The 19,498-nt window shown below is 39.2% G+C and overlaps 1 protein-coding gene across 1 annotated transcript; it reads right to left on the reverse strand.

Annotated features, from left to right (window-relative positions):
* Positions 1–1,834: 1,834 nt before the first annotated feature.
* On the reverse strand, positions 1,835–18,233 carry Larp7 (La ribonucleoprotein 7, transcriptional regulator). Its single transcript, XM_057794211.1, has 13 exons — positions 18,088–18,233; positions 12,869–13,056; positions 12,630–12,730; positions 12,321–12,404; positions 12,063–12,227; positions 11,883–11,976; positions 11,458–11,805; positions 11,232–11,379; positions 9,556–9,713; positions 8,805–8,911; positions 6,663–6,822; positions 6,400–6,491; positions 1,835–2,572 (listed from the first exon to the last, which is right to left on the reverse strand). Exons 2-13 carry the CDS (start codon positions 13,053–13,055, stop codon positions 2,492–2,494), a joined length of 1,725 nt encoding a protein of 574 aa, XP_057650194.1. The 5' UTR covers position 13,056; positions 18,088–18,233; the 3' UTR covers positions 1,835–2,491.
* Between the last annotated feature and the right edge of the window lie 1,265 nt (positions 18,234–19,498).

Here is a 19,498-nt window from a genome sequence, read left to right on the forward strand (position 1 = left end):
CAATTCCAGTTGTACGTATTTCCTAAATCAATGTTGTTCAATAAAAACTTAATATGGCGAGCCCGGATAGCTCATTTGGTAGAGCATCAGACTTGGGGCTGGAGAGATGGCTCAGCGGTTAAGAGCATTGCCTGCTCTTCCAAAGGTCCTGAGTTCAATTCCCAGCAACCACATGGTGGCTCACAACTATCTGTAGTGAGGTCTGGTGGCCTCTTCTGGTCTTCAGGCATATATATAGACAGAATATTGTATACATAATAAATAAATAAATAAATAAATAAAAAACTTAATATGAAGCTGGGCATGGTAGCACACATCTATATCCTAGCACTTGGAGGCAGAAGCAGACACATCACTGCAATTTCAAGATCAGCCATGGGTTCATAGCAAGACAAAAGTCAAAGACATGTACACACATACTTAAAAATAAGATAACATAAAATTAAACCCACACATAATCCATTCGGTCCAGTAGACAAGTGATTAATCCAATATAAAAAGATTACCTTTTTTTTTTTTTGAGACAGAGTCTCACAGTATATAATCTTGGCTGGCCTAGAATTTGCTTTACAGAGCAAAGAGATGAACCCATCTCTACTTCCTAAATGTTGGGACAAAAGGTATGTACCACCAAGCCCAGGTTTCTTAGAATGATTATCTTTAAACAAATTTCAGGAAGGGCATATTCTTTATTTATACATACTTTTATCCATTCAGATTGGCTACATTTCTAGTGCTCATTAGATATGTTGAAATAAAGTTGAGTAATTGCAAATTTATTTTAAAATTTCAAGACTAATTTTTAAAAATTTTATATGTATGGGTATGTTGCCTGCATAGATATGCGCATCACAAACATGCATGGTGGAGTAGAACTGGAGTTACGGTTGTGAGCTGCCATGTGGGTGCTGGGAATTGAACCCAGGTCCTCTAGAGGAGCAGCCAGAACTCTTAACCACTAAGCTATCTCTCCAGCTCCTTCAAGACTTATTTTTATGCATGACATGCATGTATGTGCACCATATGCATGACAAGTACCTTTTATTTTTTATTTATTTTTTTTTTGGTTTTTCGAGACAGGGTTTCTCTGTGGTTTTGGAGCCTGTCCTGGAACTAGCTCTTGTAGACCAGGCTGGTCTCGAACTCACAGAGATCCGCCTGCCTCTGCCTCCCAAGTGCTGGGATTAAAGGCGTGCGCCACCACCGCCCGGCGACAAGTACCTTTTAAAAAACATGGTTTTTTATGCATGATAGGGAAAGAGTACATGTATGTAGTAATGGCCTATCACATGAGTTTTAGGGACTGAATCTAGGTCAAGCAAGTAGTTTTTACCAGGAACTTTCTAATAATCTTTCATTTTTAAAGCTTGTCTTTATAAACAATAGAGGTTTCATGAGAAAGAAACCTTGTTTCGTCCACTAGAATCTCTCAAGTGCTACAGCAACATGTAATGATACTCTATAGTAAATGTAACATGGCTGTCCTAGACTTTGTGATTAACTAGCCTTGAACCTACAGAGATCCACCGACCTCTGCTTCTATCACACAGAAGACAGTCCGGAATGTTCAATTCTTTATTTATCTCAGCTCCTTTAGTTACAGGATATAACAACTATTTCCAGGTTTTCTGTTGCTGTAAGTGCAGACAGGTAAAAGAAGGCAAAGGCAACTTGCTAGGTACTTATATTTGGCAGTGTTCAGCTGCTGTTCCTCAGCTAGTGACCCCTTCTGTAGGTCACAGAGGTTAAGATGCCTGACCATAGGCCTCACATAGTACACAGAAACTGCCACTCTGGCAGGCAGTGGTCAAAGCCAGTGGGAGCAGAAACGATATATTACCTCAAGGAACAGAGACAACTTTCAGGGGATTCTGATGGAGATGCCGCTCCTTCATAGCAACTGTAAATAAACTTCTGAAAACAACTTAATTACTTAAGTCTTATGAATTTCTGGAAAACAGACTTCAGTTTTCCTCAAGGTCAATTCCTAGACTCCCTCCAAGCTCATACATAGTACCTGGCACATCATTCAATCAAATTAAAATGTCTTATTTATGAAAAACAAACTCAATGCTTTTAAAATTCAATAGTTCATATGATCTGTTGCTCAAAGGAAGGGAAGATGAGAAAAAAATAGAATGGAAAACTTACCACATCTGCTTGCAGCAAAAAAAGAAAAGCAAGTTAGTTTGCACCTGATATTCATGCATTTTTATAATCATGTTGCTTTTTGTAAACAAAAACAAAACAATAATTTTAAAAACACATTTATTTATGAAATCACTTGAAGTTGACTGCATAATTTCAACATGAGCATCACTGAAAAAAATATGACATATAATATGTTTGTCTCTAAGAAAAGTCTTAGTTCCACACTGAGGAACAAAGGTTTTCTTTTTCTTTAAATGTAGATCTCAGCAGAACATCCATCAAGCAGTCCCAGCATTCTTAGAACACTCTGGCAAGGAAACCCATAGGAAACTCATCTTTCTCAATCATACTCAGAGAATCGAATGTGCTGACTGGCTTGTTGAGTCTTGGCCAGTCTAATCTTCTCAGCTTTGGTGATTAACTATAGAGAAAAAGTAAGAAATTAGAATGTCTCAGAAACTCCAAAATTGAAAAAAAAAATACAGTTCCCACTAGGAAAGTCTTATGTTATCAGGTTGAATGACATTTTTAAAAGCCAGGGGTAGAATGACAAATAAGATCATTATGTTTTGATCTAATCAGTTTACAGAGAACTGGAGATTTTTATGCAACAGATCCTAAATATTTGAAACCTCTATCTCCCTCCAATTATAGTGCATAACTCAAAATCTTTCAACTGAAATGTAGGTCACTCATCACTGAAGAGTCACAGCTTAGCATTATTTTGTATATTCTCTGGACTTGGTTATTAATTCCTAAGACTAAATGGTATGGGGTCCTCAATTACTTTGTGATTAAAGATTTACATACTACTTGAGTGAGATTTGATACCTGTGTACTACTCATATTTGCTTTACAAGCTGCTAACTGAACAGGCAAGGTGCCACATACTTTTAATCCCAGCACTCCAAAGGCAGAGAAAGCTGGATCTTTGTGAGTTCAAGGCCAGCCTGAGCAACACAATAGGACCCTTTCTCAGGAAACAAATCAAAACAACTGTTTACTGGAGAGATGATCCAAGCAGAGTGACACATGGCCATTCTACACATTTATTATTATTTTGGTTTTTTGAGACAAGGTTTCTCTGTGTAGCCCTGGCTGTCCTGGAACTTGCTCTACAGACTAGGCTGGCCTCAAACTCAGAGAGTACTAAGGATAAAAGGCATATGCCACCATACCCAGCTTATTCATTTAGTTTTGAGACCAAACCTTACTTTGTAGTCCTGTTGGGCTGGCTTCTAACTGGAGAGATTTAGCTGAGTGCTGCCATTAAAGGTGTGCACCACCATACCAGGCTTAATTTTTTCACCCTACCTCATATATTACACAATTCTTTTTTGGTGTTCTGTTTTGTTGAGACAGGGTTTCTCTGTGTAGCCTTGGCTATCCTAGAACTCACTATGGTGCCAGGTTGGCTTTGAATCCCAAGTGCTAGGAATAAAGACATAAATCACCACACCCAGCTCATGTTACAATTCTTTTGTACCAATTATACCTCTTAAAACGTTTAAATTTGCTTTACAAATGAAAAGTTAAGATTTCAAATAATAATCTACTATTAAAATCTGTCTTTATTAAATAAAAATGTAATATATTACAGATTATATAAAATATGATTTTATATATACATATATGTATACAGGAAGAAAATAAGATTTTTTGGAAACACATAAGACAACAGATTGAAACATTCCCAAAGCAGATGCTGCTGCTTTTCTGAAGTAGGTCTCTGTAACCCAGGTCATACTTCTGTCTTCTGAGTAGCTGTAATTGCAGGCACAAACTATTGCACCAGCAGCCAAAAGCTTCCTTACGAGAGAAAAAAAAAAATTATAGTGTAGTCTTATTTTTCTCTTAAAAAAATTGGCTCTGGAGGTAGGGATGTAGCTGAGTTGGTAGAATATACAAAGTCCCAGGTTTGACACCTAAACACCACATAACTTGGGTAGAGGGACCGCCTGCAAGTTCAGCACTCAGTTGGCAAGAGCTGAGGAATCAGAACTGTAAAGTTGTTGTCAGCAAACAGAGGGATTGAGGTAAGCAAGATACCACAAACCTTGTCTAAATCAATCAATCCATGAATCAAATATCATGCCATATCTGATTGGCAGGCAGTCATGACATAATTAAATGAAAATACTGTTCACAAATGTAAGAGTAAAAAATCATGGCACCCTAGCACACCAATGTTGTTCACAAACAGGAATTCTGCCTTTGTCCAGAAACAGACAGCAGTAATTTGCATTGAAAAGGCCACTCTGATTAAAAACAAAAAGTGGGTGGTGGGAGATGCTTTAGGGTTAAAGGCACTTGCTTTAAAGCCTAACAATCAGAGTTCCATCCTTAGGACCCACATGGTAGAGAACAGAACTGATTCCAGCAAGCTGTCCTTTAATTACCAAATGCACTCTGTGCCACAGACACATTCACATAAATTTAAAAATATAGCTTAAAGATTTTACAGAATATTTAAACAACTCAAGGGAAGAAATAAAAATTTTACTTTTGGGCTGGGAGTGGAAGAACACTCAACTAGCACCATTAAGTCCTTGGTTTGGAATTCCTGACTTATAAGGGCATCCTACCAAGAAAAAACAAGTCATTTCCCTTTGGCAGATCCTTCCTTAAGTTCCCAATTCTTTATGAGTTCATTTAGATGTCACTGATTTTCATATGTAAACATCTATGCAAAGTATACTCTGTACTGATTTAGTTTTCTACGTTCAGTCCTCATAAACTGAACAGGAACGAGGTTCTGAAATGTGTTCTACCCCACAGCATGAAACTAAGAACTCTGGGGTTTTAAGTTAGGTGCTTTTCTCCCACTGGAGGTGCACCAGTGTCTAGTGAGGAAGGAATCATGCCAGAATCACTGAAATTCTTCCACTGTTTTTTATACACTTAATTCCCATTTTTTTTAGCCTACAGTGATGCACTTCTGAACTCTCGGGTGGATGTAAAAGCTCCTGTGCCACGCTGAATGCTCAGGCCAGCTGAGGGACAAGAGGATTTATCATCCATGTCTATTATTCTACTTGCAGGAATGGGGGCTAATATACTCAGACTATTATCATGCACTAGTTCATTGGCAGACCACTTACTTAATCTCCAGCACTAGAAAAAAACAACACCAACAAGATTGGCAAACAAGTTAGCTGTGGTTAAATTTCTTATAACAAGATTCCAATACCATTTACTAGGTGTGGAAGATTCACTGCATTTTAATCCATGAAGTCAGCTGCTTCTACCTAGATCATGCTAACAAGTTTGATAATAAAGCATGGGAAAACTGGAAAATGAGTAACTTAAATTTTTGTTGTTCTAGTTTAATTTTATAAAATACTGTGGAAATGCTTATTTCTTTGCCTGAGACTAAGATGAATCTTGATAAATTTATAAAGTGTTAAAATTACTAGGTAAGAAAAATACAGACAATTTAAACAGAACTTCACACCAATTAGAAGAATAAATATTACTGACCTGATTACAGTTCATTTATCTGTTCTGAATTACTGACTTTAACATCTGACCATCTCAAACAAGCTTTGAAATTAACACCTCCAAGACTCAAAAGAGCTTTGAGAGAGGAAGGGCTGCCTTCCCATCTCAGCAAGATCAGGCTCCATTCAAGAAAAAAAATTCACAAAGACCAATAGCAGCAAACGTCCCTGTCAATCATCATAAATGCCAAAGGAGCACTGATAAAAAACATACCCAAGCCAACAAGCATAGGACATTTCAATCAGGGCTTTCAAAGTTCTTAACAAGTTGTTTTAAGCACTTTGGCATTTAAAAGAATAATACTCTGTTTGCAAAGAATAAACACTATTCTTGGTGAGCAACTAATTATATAAATTATCATAGAAATAAAATTGTTGATGATTGTTTTAATTATTTTAGTTTGCTTGGGCCACTTATTTATTATTAGAAAAATAACAATTTTTAACAACAACAATAATAATAACAATTCTTATTGCCACTCAGAACCACATTATTCTCCAACTACAAAACACAGCAGTTACAAATCAAGACTGTGTATACTTAACATGTATCACTGCTTCAAAGCACAGAAAAATTCTAAATTACAATTATGGATCCCTGTGAGCAAATGATCTTAATTTCATCTATTTTGAAGCCAGGAGAAAACTGCATTCTTTCTCCGTCTGAAACAGTACTCTAATAGGAAAGCCAAAGTAAATTTATCCTCACTTATTACTGTCAGAAGATGGATTTAACGGCTGCCCTTACCTTCTCCGTGCCTCTTTTCTTTTCCCGAGGTTGATTAAGTTTGGCCTGTCTATCTACCAATATCTTCTGCCAGTACCTCTGCTCGTGATCACCTTAAGAACAAACAATAGCTCTGGTCACCGAGTAGAAGGATATAGATTCTAATCTTAGCAGGAGAATGTATGTGGGTGGGAAGGCTAGTTCCATTAGCCCATCGCAGATCAAGAAAAATTACCTACAATAATAACTGTTTATTAAAAAAGAAAAAACAAATTAGGTTTTACCAGAAAGGACCTCGAGGTTCCAACAGTGCTTCTTTCTAATTTCAGTCTGAGCATTCATTATTGCCTGCGCATCCTCAGGAGTTTTGAATCGGGCATGGCATTCAGTATCTCCTTCTAGCAAATCAACGTAAACAACTTCTGAGATTGTGGCCAAAACATCCTATATGATTAAAAAAGTATAAAGATTTAAAATCAACACCTAAAATGGCTCACAATTAGTAAATGTACCCACAAAAATTGTCAAATGTATCAATAAGTTACTCTGTAGTTGTAGGGTAAATACATAAACCACTTCTAAAATACACAAAATTACTCTTAATTTGGACAAAAATGAGAAGCAATCTAACAATTCACTGCAAATTACTTTCTCTCATCTTCTTGGAAGTCTATTCTTTAAACATGAACTTACATGGGGTGCGGAGGATCAGCTAAAGGCAAGATTTGCAGAGTGGAATATAAATGACCCCTCCCCCAGCAACCTAGCCAGGTTAGTACAAGAAAGATGAAAAGAAAGGACTTGAGAAGTTTATTTTCACTCACCTATACAATACCATGTTTGACTTAGAACACAAGGAACCATCTTTCAACATTTTACGACAGGAATCCTAGGGTTCATGGGTAGATTTACTGGAACACAGCTGACAGCTCTCAGTTTCAGATAAAATACATAAGTAACCCTTTCTAAGCAAGCTGAGGTACCCCACAAGGGGGACAGTTTTACCTATAATGTCCTGCTGTGAAGACTAATTAAGAAGATTCCTGCATTCTTAATCTATTTTTTTTCTCACAGTAGGTTCTCTACAGAACACAATGCATTTATGCAGGAATGTTACAGTAATCTTACCTGCCAAATTTCCGTCATTAAAGCAAAAGAAATAAATACAGATTTCTAACTGGAAAGGAAGTATTTAGACCAGAATTTTCTAGGCACAAAGAACTAAAATTAATGTAATGAATTTCCAGAGTCACAGAAGGAATTGAGGATCTTGAAATATTACTTCATTGTAGAATAAAAATAGCTTAATAGCAGTAAAGGCTAATAGAGATTTGCGAGCTTTTAGAAGATAGAAAGTAGTCCTACACACAATACACTGTAACATAAGAACACCCTTAGTAAAAACACTTGCTTAATAAATCAAGACAAAAAAAGAAGTGGAGAGAATTATAGCTGAGATGTCTTCACAGCTTTTAAATCAAGCTAATCATATTAATTAGGATACAGTAAGAGATCAGTCCGTAGTAAGTTGATGAAACTGTAATGTAGCCCCTGATAGTGGTAAGAGTTTAGAGTACCATAGTTCAAAAGATATTTACTATATATTCACTATAAAGTCAGGCTAATCTCTTCATGTGAAACCTATAGAATGACCGACAGTCTGGTAATCAGTAACAAGAGTGCACGCAAATTACAGGGAAAAAACCTATCTCACTGCTTCTTTCAATTAAAATATGAGATTGGTACAGTTGTATAGAAAACAAAAACAACATAATGTATAGTTTTAAAACTCCTAAGATGTTAAAGAAGTAATTAGAATGTTATAAAAAATTTTATACAGTATAAAATAAAGTGGCTAGGCTGGAAAGTTGAAACAGGAGGATTGCTGGCCTGGACAAATAATGGGTTGAGACAGCCTGTGCTACAACAGAAAATCTGTCTTAGAAAAACAACAAAGGAACTGTCATTTGGGAATCTTAGTCCTGATGAATATAAATCCATAAATACAGCGGCTGGCTTCAAAACAAAACAGTAGCATATGGTTACATCTTGCAAAATAAAATCTTTAACAAGTATATTATTAAATCCAGTCTTAAAAAACTATGGCACCAAATATCTTTGTAAAACTCTCACAACTGACAAAACTTTCAGAGCACAACCGTGAATACTTATTCTCAAAAACTGCAACTTAGAATCCCTGCACCGCTCTCCCTGAACTGCACTGCAGGCATTCGTGACTCGGAAAGGTAAGGCATTCAGACAGTTAAATGTGTATCTCATTTCCTGAAGAATTTGTATTCAGATTGAACCTACGAGTTATCAGAGTTCCCAGAGACTCAAACTCTAAAGAATCAGAGGCCCAAATTCTAACTGGATTTGTTTTGATTTTCATATTCTTTTAAAAACGTTTCACACATAAACATTACCCTGACTTGTTTCCTGCCAGGTAGAGGCTCTGTGCTCATGATCTTCACAATCACTCCATTCACGAACTGTGGGCCCTGGGCATTAACCTTCTCCTGAGGGCAGCACTCTGTGAAAAGGAAAAGGCCAGAGATAACTTTCCCACACCTGACATTAACATGAGGCGCACCACTCTACAACAGCAGTAGTGATTTCTCAGGCTAATGAATTGAAATAACTTAGTACTCGTACAATTTAAAATTACTATTAATGCATCACACTGCTCATCTGGAAATTAACATGAAATAAAATGTATCATTGCCCGAACCAAAGAATAAAACTCTAATAAATGAGAATGGGGAATGAATGGGGAGGAGGGGCTGCAAGGGGAGGATGGGGGGAGGCTGCAGCTGGGATGTAAAATAAATAGATGAGCTAAAATAAACAAATAAAAAATATTTACAACAAAAAATCTTTACTAATGTTACAATCAATATGAATAATTCTTTAATATGTTCACGATCAGAATTTATCTTCCACTGAAACTTCAGTTTTCATTGGTATGTACAGGCAGTTGTGAGTAAACTCGCTGGTGATGAAGAGAGAGTACAAACACTTCAATTTTCTCTCCCTTTCTTTCAGTTTTCTCTGGTAGCGGTTCATCTTAAATCTGGGGAAAGCACTCTATCACTGCAACACAACCACCCGGAAATCCTCTGTCGACTAGACCCGGTCCCCAGTGCAGCACAACACTAAAGCTACTGTTATACTGACCTTCACCTTTGCCGCTCCTCTCTCCAGACTTGCTAGGCACTGCACAGTCTGTGTCCATTTCTGATTCCAGTTTCATTTGAGATATTGTTTTTTTTAGAGAAGCCATACTGGCTTTTTGCAGTGCCAAATACTCTTTTTTCAAATCCATCCATTCAGTTCTGTAAAACAAAGAAATGAATTACTGAAATAGTGACATGATGACTCACTGAGAACTCTGAAATTCCCAGTCTTCCCAAATCTCCTTTCTTTTAAAAGCATACACTTAATTAGTTTTTAGGCCATAAATCTATCTAGCAAACACACAAAGTTCCTTTTCATTAATAGTAAGGTAAAATGCCTTCATTTCCCAGCTAAGTTCCTGATGTGTTTTTAGAATTTTTAATTGCAAAAGCAAAATTCTGAGTTACTTCCTCTAAGTAACATTCACTAAAATTAGGCAACTTTGGTGGAAAATGAGACACTAAAATTCAAAGATTTGTTAAGTTGCTTCCAATTTGAGAGATAACATTCCTAAGGATTTACGTAAATCGAAAGGAATTTCTAAGAAGAAAAAAACACCCCATGGAAGCAATTTATTTATTTACATACATTTACCATGTAGATGTCTCTTCAAACAGCCAGGGCTCCTCCAGAGAGAAGCACAATGCATCTCCTGGCTCTGTGGGAGTGCTCATTGTTACCCTAATCTGTGCCATCAAACAAGCAGATAGGAGATTTTTTTTTTTTAAAGAGAGGATATCTTGTGGTAATGGTTTTAGCAGTTAACATTGACATCTGTTTACTTCAAAAAAGAAAAAAAAAAAATCCAGCCCTACCCAGGATCCCAGGATCTACTTTCCCTGAGAGCTGATACATTAAAATAACAAAGGCTCTTGTAATGATTCTCTGAGATAGAAAGCCAAAAGGAGTTCAGGAGTTTAGGAGTAGTATAAATACAAGTGTCTAAAGTTCCTCTCTTTCACTCTCCAAGCAGAGAACCGGATTCTTTGGCCGCTACTTCACAATGGTAAAGTATCTCTGTAATGCGTGTCATTTCTTTTCCTCCAAACTTTTTCCTATCTTTTTATAACAGCAGCCTAGTGGGTGGGTTCCCTTCAACTTTAACATGGGAGTACTTTCTGTCTTATTTAAGAAAGAGTAAGTGCTTCTCTGTTTTAGTAGAAGTGAACTCAATGTACCCCTTTGGAGTGGAAAAACCTAACCGCTTATGAGTCTGAAGATCAGTTTCCTCTATTCACATGGGAATACCTGGTGTGGTATCAACCATTCAGCATCTTAATTTAAAAATGCTACATATTAAGACTAGAACTTATAAAGACTGGGCTCCCCATCACTTAAACGTGGATGTACTTGCTTTGGAATTAAGAAAGTAAGTGCTCCCATGTTTTGGTGATGGTAAGTTTTCCTGTTATAATCCTGTGCCTTTAAGAGAACTTCACTGACTGTTTAAGGGGCCTCCTTTACTTTAACATGGAGCCACTTGCTGTGACTTTGTAAAAATAAGTGCTTCCATGTTTGAGTGTGGTGGCTCCTACTTATCTTCACTGTGTATTGCAGATGGACTGACCATAGGCCATCACTGTTGCTAATATACAACTCTGTCGAATAGAAATTGGAATTGCACTTTAGCAATGGTGATGGGCTTGTGTCAACTGCCACGGAGAACGGGCACTTACTTAGACAACACTCTCAACGGTATAACCTCTTCTCCCATCTTATGTCTCTCCTTGTGCTTCTTCTTGTGCTTCCTTTTCACTTTTAGGAGAGAATCACCTTTTCTGTCTCCAGTGTCCTTCTCCTCTTCTGTAGAGCAGAATTCTAAGTCTGAAAGGAAGATTCTCTTAAGACAAGTTTTGGTTACGAAGTAGCTAAAATGTTTGCTGTCTATCCTAACACCAGTACCTCTGCTTTCTTTGGAGACTTCAGAAGCAGCCTCGCTAATGCCATCCTTCTGAGCCCTTTTTTTGGCTTTTGGCTTGGGGGGAAGGCAGTCTTCGTCCTCAGCACTGCTTCTCTCCCTTTTCCCTGCTCTAACTTCAGGCAAGATGGATGTCTCCACCTTTTCCCGTTTTTTCTTTTTCTTTGCAGGTTGCTTTGGAGCATCAGGGGTTTCTGCTTCAGAGCCCTCGGAAGCAGTCCTTTGTCTCTTCGCTTTAGACACTCCCATGCTGCTTGTATCTAACTCTTTAGCCTGCACACTGTCTTCCTTCTTTATCCTGCCTTTTTTCTTTTTCTTTTTTTTCTTCTCTTCTGTAACAACAATGTTGGAAAATTATTTTATTTTTTCTGCTAATTCAATATTTAATTCCTGAATACTAGGTACTCACCAGCTACTCTTAAGGAAGGGATGGGTTTGTTTTTCACTGTCTTGGGAAATATGCCGGGTTTTCTTGGTGCTTCTTCGGGTGGGTTGTTAAGGAACTGAAAAAACAATTGCAAAAGGGAATGCAAATTTATTCATACTAACCTCGTTTTAACTTTTAATTTTTAGGGCCCTACAGACATACCTCAATGGCTTTTGCTGCTTGCTCTTTTGTTTCAAACTCCACAAAGGCAAATCCCTTTGGATCCCCAGTAGACTTGTAATGTGGAATACTTATGTAAACCACATTGCCACATTTCCCAAATACTCTTTCAATCCAGCTATGGGTAACATTTTTGGGAAGTAACTCCTGTATAAATCAGAGTGTCATGAACGTTTAAGCATTTTTAAATTCTACATTTTATCAATAAAAATGAGTTAAATTTAAATTTGTTTTTCTTACCACGTACACAGTGCGTTCCTCCTCATCCTTTGGTCTCTCACCTAGGGGCTTTTTTCTCCGGATTCTGGTTCCCTCTAAGTCCAACTTTTAAAATATTAATAAACTTGGTGTTTTCATCTCCTTTTTAATTAAAATTATGCATTTCAATTCCAGTTTACTCTCCACTTTTCCCACCTCCCCCCATAAGGGGTTATGGTATCCTACCATAGATGTTCCAAAAAGCCTCAGGTATGGATACATAAAGGTCCCAGTGCCAGACCCTTCCCTTGCCCAAACAGATGTGGTTAATATGTAATGAAAAAAATTTACCTCTACAACAGATGAGCTTTTCAATGCTCTGGCTATTAACTTCCCATCAGTGGTCAACTTCTTCATTTTGTTAAAAGACACCAAAAGAGATATGTCCACGTCTAGTTGAAATGCAAAATGTGAAGCATAAGATGTTTGTTTTAAAACTGGGGTGGGATGTGTGGTAAGAGTAAAATTTAATATAAACAAAACTAGTTCTCATAAGACCTGGGAGTTATCTTAAGAGGAAGGAAACTTACATCCATCTCTAGATTTTTCAATTTGCTCTCGAAGAAACCTGTCCTTGTGAAGGTTTGCATCTCCAAACCAGAAGTCCACTTGCTTAGCAATATCTGCAAGCACCTGTTTAACCCTTGAGCGCTTCTTTTTTTCTTCTTTTCTCTTCTCAGTGCTTTCTTCCATAGTTTTTTGATTTTGAGTTTCCATTCTGTAAGTTAATATAGAAATGTACACATTAGCTTTTGATAGGGAAGGCACACATCTTTTATGTCTGAGGTCCTACATGGGAGGAAGTTGCTGTACCTACTGTGTGTACTGTACACCCTCAAAAGAATATGTACGATATTTAAGCATCTGTCACCTGTGCCTTCCTACTGCCAGGCAGGGGCTGGAGAGATGGCTCAGCAGTTAAGAGATTAGTCTTCCAGAGTAACCAGGTTCAATTCCCAGCACCCACAAGGCAGTTAACAAATGTCTGTAACTCCAAGTTCTGACACCCTCCCAAAGACAAACATTCAGGCAAAACACCAATGTGTATGTGTGTATATATGTATGTTTGTGTGTGTGCATATCTATATCTAAAACCCTGCATGTGTTCCTAAAAAATGAAAAAAATGTTTTAAAGTGAGAGGGTAGCAGTAGCAAGGCCTTGGTGCACCTCACAAGTAATAAAACATTTACCTGATAGCTGAAGACATAAAATGCAGGTAGGGATTCATTCCTACCATTCTAGTGGAACCCTGATATTAGTGCTCAGTGTCTGACCCACTGCACGGCTTCCCTGACCTCCCAGCAGCTCTTAAAGTCAGAGACGCCCTCCTTGTAAACATTTTCTTCATACAGCTTTAAATGAGAGTTTCCCTTTTTGGTTCCTTCTACTGTGTTTTATCTTCCTATGTTGTCTATGACTAAAGTCATATCTTGGCTTCCTTTCTCGACTTGTCCTTTCTGAGGGTCCTGGCTAATCAGGACTTCACAAACCACAGTCTCGTATTAGTTCCACATTCCAGTAGTCAGTTGTACATTACAGGATATCGTAACCTTAACATGATAAACACAGAAGTCTAAAATTTTAACAGATTTTTAACCACTTCAAAAAATACGAACTACAAGACAGAGTAAGAGCAGAAAATAGTCTCAATCCCTCCTACTGAAGTCAATTCATTAGCGGTTGTACTAGCATTGGCTTTAAAATAGAGCTTGAACATTAATTCTTCTCATGCTAATGAACCATTTGGCCCAAGTTATTATGTCTCACTTAACTATCCAAGATATTCCTTAATAGCCTACCTGTTTCTACTACTGCTTTCTTATAATCATTTTTTTTTACATAGGACAATAACTTAAATATGTTAATCAGGCAATTAGTACAAATCCTCTCACTACATTAAGCATAGAGTCGAAAGACCTTACAAAGGTTTATTAGGTCCTATTCAATCTGACCTGAACATATTTCTTCAACTTTATCTTCCACAAGTCTTTTTTTTTTAAAAGATTTATTTATTATGAATATAATATTCCTCCTGCACAAACACCTCCATGCCAGAAGAGGGCACCAGATCTCATTGCAGATGGTTATGAGACATTATGTGGTTGCTGAGAATTGAACTCAGGACCTCTGGAAGAGCAGCCAGTACGGGTAACCTCTGAGCCACCTCTCCAGCTCTTCCACAAGTCTTTTCAGCAGGCTTATAACATTTCATCTCTAAATTTCTAATGTATGTTAAAGCCCTTTCTGTCTCCAGGTCTTTGTTATTTCTGCTGTTTCTTTTCCCAGTACACTTATACAGTTTAATCCACCCAGATCTGGGAATGTTACTGTCTCAGAGAGGCCTTTTCTTTTATCCAACATAAAACAGTACCCTTGATGCCAATCTGAACTGTACCAAGCTTTTCTTCTTCTGCTCATCACTCTCTGCAATTAAGAGTTCTGTTTCTATCTACTCCACTATAATCTAAATATATAGAGGGAGAAACTTCAATCTGGTCATTATTTATTTGTGAAGTAGTTAGATACATTTAAAAGTACTTGGAGTTGGGCATGGTGGTATACACCTAAATCCCAACACTCATGAGGTACTAGCAAGTGGACCTCTGAGTTTGAGGTCAGCCTGGTCTATATAATAAAAATAAGGTACCATGTATTTCAAATTCTTTTCTAAGGTGGTAAGGTATAAATATAAATACAGATTATAATAATCACATAGCAGTTCTATAGTTAACTGTTATAAGGGAAGACTTCAAACTCTACATTAACTTTCCCATTTAAAGCCCACCATCTAAAGTAGCAGTTCTCAATTTGTGAGTCAAGAGTTGGGGTCACATATTAGATCATTATGATTCATAACAGTAGCAAAATTACTATGGTATGAAGTATGAGGTATGAAGTAGGAAGAGGATAATTTTATGGTTGGGGGTTACCACACCATGAGGAACTTGAACTAAAGGGTCAGAGAATTAAGAAGGTTGAGAACCATTAATCTCAGTCATGCACAGTGGAATCTATAGCCACACTACTCTACATCCACTAGATTTAAAGCAGAGCAGACAGAACAGTAAAAACATGGTAGAATGTTCCAGTTATCATTCCACTCTCTCAGTCCAGAGGCCCTCACTTCCTGGTTCTATTAAGGGTTACTTTTGTAGCTTAGCATATTCCAGGTCAGAACAATCAAACACACCTTCAATTTAGGGCAAGATACAGTTAAATAGAAAGTCACAAGACTGTAGAACAATTTAGCCTCCTTACATCATGGCAATACCTGGTTACAGAGCCCCCATATCTTTATCCCTCTTTGTCTTTCTCCGATACTGATGGTCTTCCATATCCTAGGCCAATATCCTACCACTGAACAATTCTTTAGTCCTTACTATACTCCTAATGCTATTTGTACTTTCCTGAGGTTCTATGGCAATAACATTCCAAAGGAAATGTATCCTTTCCTTCCAATGCCTATTTACTCTCATTACCGCTACTCACAGAGCTGATTAAGCAAGCTCTGTATGCTTCTCATCTCTGTGGTCCATAAAATGTAGACATAAATGTTGCCTATATAATAGTTACTGTGAAGATTAATTAAAGAAAATGCAATTTAAGGACTTAAAATGCTGCTGTGGAGAGGTCTGCAGAGATGGCACAGTGGTTAAGAACACTCATCACTTATGAGGACACAGCTTCAGTTTCTAGTATTGACATCAAAGTTCTCAACCTCCTATAACTCTAGCTAGAGGATCCAAAGCAGTCTTCTGGCCTCTGTGGGCATGTGGTACGCATGCACACATTTAGACACATCTATTCATAATTTAAAAGATTCTCAAAACAAAACAAAAATAGCTGCTCTGGAGAACACAACAGGCAGCCAGGCTGTTTTTTACCAATTTGTCATTGAACACTACCAAACTGATCTTTGAAATGGCTTTCATCCCCCTTTAGTGTTCCCCACAATTGGAATTAGAATAGACAGGTTTATAACATGCGCTACAAGTCATCTATTCTTTACAGAAGTCTATCTGTCATAATATTGACATGGTTTGTGAAGGTTATTTATTTATTTTTTCTTGGTTTTTTGAGACAGGGTTTCTCTGTGGTTTTGGAGCCTGTCCTGGAACTAGCTTTTATAGACCAGGCTGGTCTCGAACTAACAGAGATCCGCCTGCCTCTGCCTCCCGAGTGCTGGGATTAAAGGTGTGCGCCACCACCGCCCGGCTGTGAAGGTTGAAGGTTATTGCTAAGCTTGCAACATCAGTAACTCCTCATCAGGTTCTCTGTGCTGTCCTAAGTATTAAAGTACTGTTAAATGGGTGACAATGGCGCACAACTTTAATCCTAGAACTCAGGAGGCAGAGGTAGGCAGATGGGCGAGTTCCAAGAGTCAGGGCTGCACAGAGAAACCCTGCGTGGAACCCCCCCCCCCCCCAACACCATGGTTTTGGAACAAAGAATAAAAAAATTATTGTGAAACAATGCCAGTTACTTTATATACATTGTTCTAAATCTTGACAATCATACTATGCAGTTTCTTTCAACTTTTTAAAAGGAGGCTGTTAGGTTATGCAACTTAGTCAAAGTTAGTTAGGTAAGCAAACATTGGTATGTTTGACTTTTACACGGCCACTTTTTAGTAGAAACTTCTACAAGTTGTTACTATTCATATTATAGTCTGACCCAGGAATTCTTAGTCTGAAGTTCTATGACCCTTCAGGTGAGTTTCAAGAAACCTCAGGAATTCAAGAGATGGTTACAAGATAAATTTTAAAGAAAAGGCAAAATGTACAAATACAAAATGAACGGCAAAATTTAGTGCCACAAGTTCATTTAAAGGAGCAAAGAGCAGATCGATGCAGGAGAAAGTAGAAATGAATGCTAACAGACCCTGGTCAGCGCAGTAACTAATTACATCTTACTCGGGCAAACATGGTTTCCATTTTTATCTTCTTCTACAAGTTACAAAGTTGTAACATTGTTCGAAGACAGTGAATGTCATATTTTCGACTAGATGTAAACATTTTGCTTGTAAAAGCATACACAATATGTTTCTATGGGTACATGTAAAATTTTCAAAGAAACTTGGCCATGATACTTATTATTATTAAGAACAAAAAGAAATGTGCCCAAAAGATTGAGAACCAAAGTTGTAGTCATGACAAGACTATCCAAAGGGAGCAAAAGACAGTGGCCTGGATCTTTGCTCCGAATGAACCTTCTAGTGTAAACATGCTTTCTAAAGCCATTCGATTTCCCACTAAAGGTAGCCTTCCAGAGGCCTTCCAGTCTCAGTGAACTGTCCTAAGCGCGCTCGGAACTTAACACTCATCACTTAATGCCAGCTCCTCCTTAAAACGGACTTTCTATAGGAGACTAAAAGGCCGGAAGTCTTGCCAAAGAAAAGCCTCAATTTTAGAATGCAAGTCCTCACAACTGCTGTGTTCTGGAAGCCGAAGCTCAACCCCAAGCTGCCTAGCGTCCAGAGCACCGCTCAGCCACTGGACAGCCCCCCAGAAGCCGGGCGTGCCCCAAACCTCCCAACACTGAGCTCGGCCCGCCCCCTCCGTCCCGGGATGGGAACTGCAAGCGGCGCCAGAGCACTGCGCGTGCGCACTGAGCAGCCGAACCAACGGACTAGGGGCGAGGGGGGCGGGGTGAGGCGGACCACGGCGGGTGGGCTGGACCGCAGGGGACCGGACGCCGAGTGTACACCTCACCGCGTCCGAGTGGCACTACCGGCCATCTGTGACTTACTCTGTTCACGTCCCCAAAGCCACGGTCAGCGACTGCCTCCTTCCACGCTTTCCGCCTCCCGGTCTTTCGGGTCGGTGTAAATCGCGTCATCCGACGAGCGACGCGCTTCCCTCGGCCCCCTGTGGGAAGCGGCGTCCGAGCCGGGACTTCCGTCGTGACGTTATGGGTGACGCCCCTCGGGGGCGGGATCTGGCGGGAGAGCGAGGCGGTGACCGCTCTCCTATGAGGAATTCCATTGGTGCTTTGCGGACGGCGGCGGGGCTGGGGGGCGGGGCCCTCAGCAATCCGTCCCTGGCTGATGACGTCGCGCGATTTCGCGGGAGAAATTCGAAAGTGGATTGTGTGTCCCTGAGGAGAAGTGAAGACTCTCTTCTACGGAATGTAGGGTGGAGAGGCCGGGCGACTTGGCACGGCTGGGAGAGCCTGGACCCACGGGGCGTCGTTCGAATGCCGGGTGAGGCGGGTCACCATCGAGTCCCAGCCCGGTCATGGTTGTCTTAGGGGCTGACATAGAACCAAGGCTCCTGTTATTTTAGGGTCACAAAACTCTGATCAGTCCAAAATTCGGCAAGTGAAAGTAATGTTCCTTGCAGTTATTTGTCCTGGTGGTGTCTTAACAGGATGCTCGTGGTTTGGGCGGTGCCGGGGGGCGAACCTGGGACTCGGGCGAGCTCGGGTGCGCTCTCATTGAACTGCTGTAGCAGCTTTTCTCAGAAAGCAAGGTCACGGCACGGCTTCCCGTTGCCTTCACGGAAAGCTCTCCCTCTCGGCCTAACAGAATAAGGTTGCATACATCCGATTACTGATGACTCCAGCCCTGTCGCTCACCTCGCCCTCAGGCTTCTGCGCATTCTGTTTCCGGGTTGGGCGTCACCACCATTGAAGAGGCCTTGTTAGAGCCGTTTGTTGAGCTCCAGAACCAGACTTTCTAATTCGATAGGCAAGAATAGGACCTAAAATGTTCATTGCTGTCTAGTTCTCCTGTAGTGATGAGGTCATGGCCACGGAACCACTTGAAATGTACTCATTTGTGTGCTTTTTTGACATCTCTATTCAATTCACCATCGATGATTTCAGATTTCAAAATTTGGCCTTATTTTTAATATTTAATCCAGTAACAGGATAGTTACAGTAGCTGCTGCAACACTATTAAAAAGAGTTTTCTTCCTGGACGTGGTGGCCAACTGCCTGTAATATATCCCAGTTACTCGTGTGCAACTTGGCCAAGTCCTGTGACAAACAAACAGAAAGAACTGGGCATGTATTATTACTTAGCTTACATAGGGCCCTGTTGTCAGCCCCTAGAAGTGGGGAAAGAAAAGAAAGATGTTTCCTTGCAGAGGTATTATAATAATGCATGCTTGGTCCTATGGTGGATTACATTGGCTAAGGTATAAATCAGCCCTCTGTA

The sequence above is a fragment of the Chionomys nivalis genome, chromosome 18, assembly GCF_950005125.1.
Source record: "Chionomys nivalis chromosome 18, mChiNiv1.1, whole genome shotgun sequence".
Taxonomy (NCBI): Eukaryota; Metazoa; Chordata; class Mammalia; order Rodentia; family Cricetidae; genus Chionomys; species Chionomys nivalis.

What these genes read in the sequence shown, in the direction of transcription:
- Larp7 (XM_057794211.1), bottom strand. Translation starts at nt 13,055, where the DNA reads ATGGAAACTCAAAATCAAAAAACTATGGAAGAAAGCACTGAGAAGAGA. An exon ending in AGTCTCCAAAGAAAGCAGAG is followed by an intron (nt 11,380 to 11,457) that starts GTACTGGTGTTA and finishes TCTTCCTTTCAG; the next exon opens with ACTTAGAATTCTGCTCTACA. An exon ending in CCGTTGAGAGTGTTGTCTAA is followed by an intron (nt 9,714 to 11,231) that starts GTAAGTGCCCGT and finishes TTTGTTTTACAG; the next exon opens with AACTGAATGGATGGATTTGA.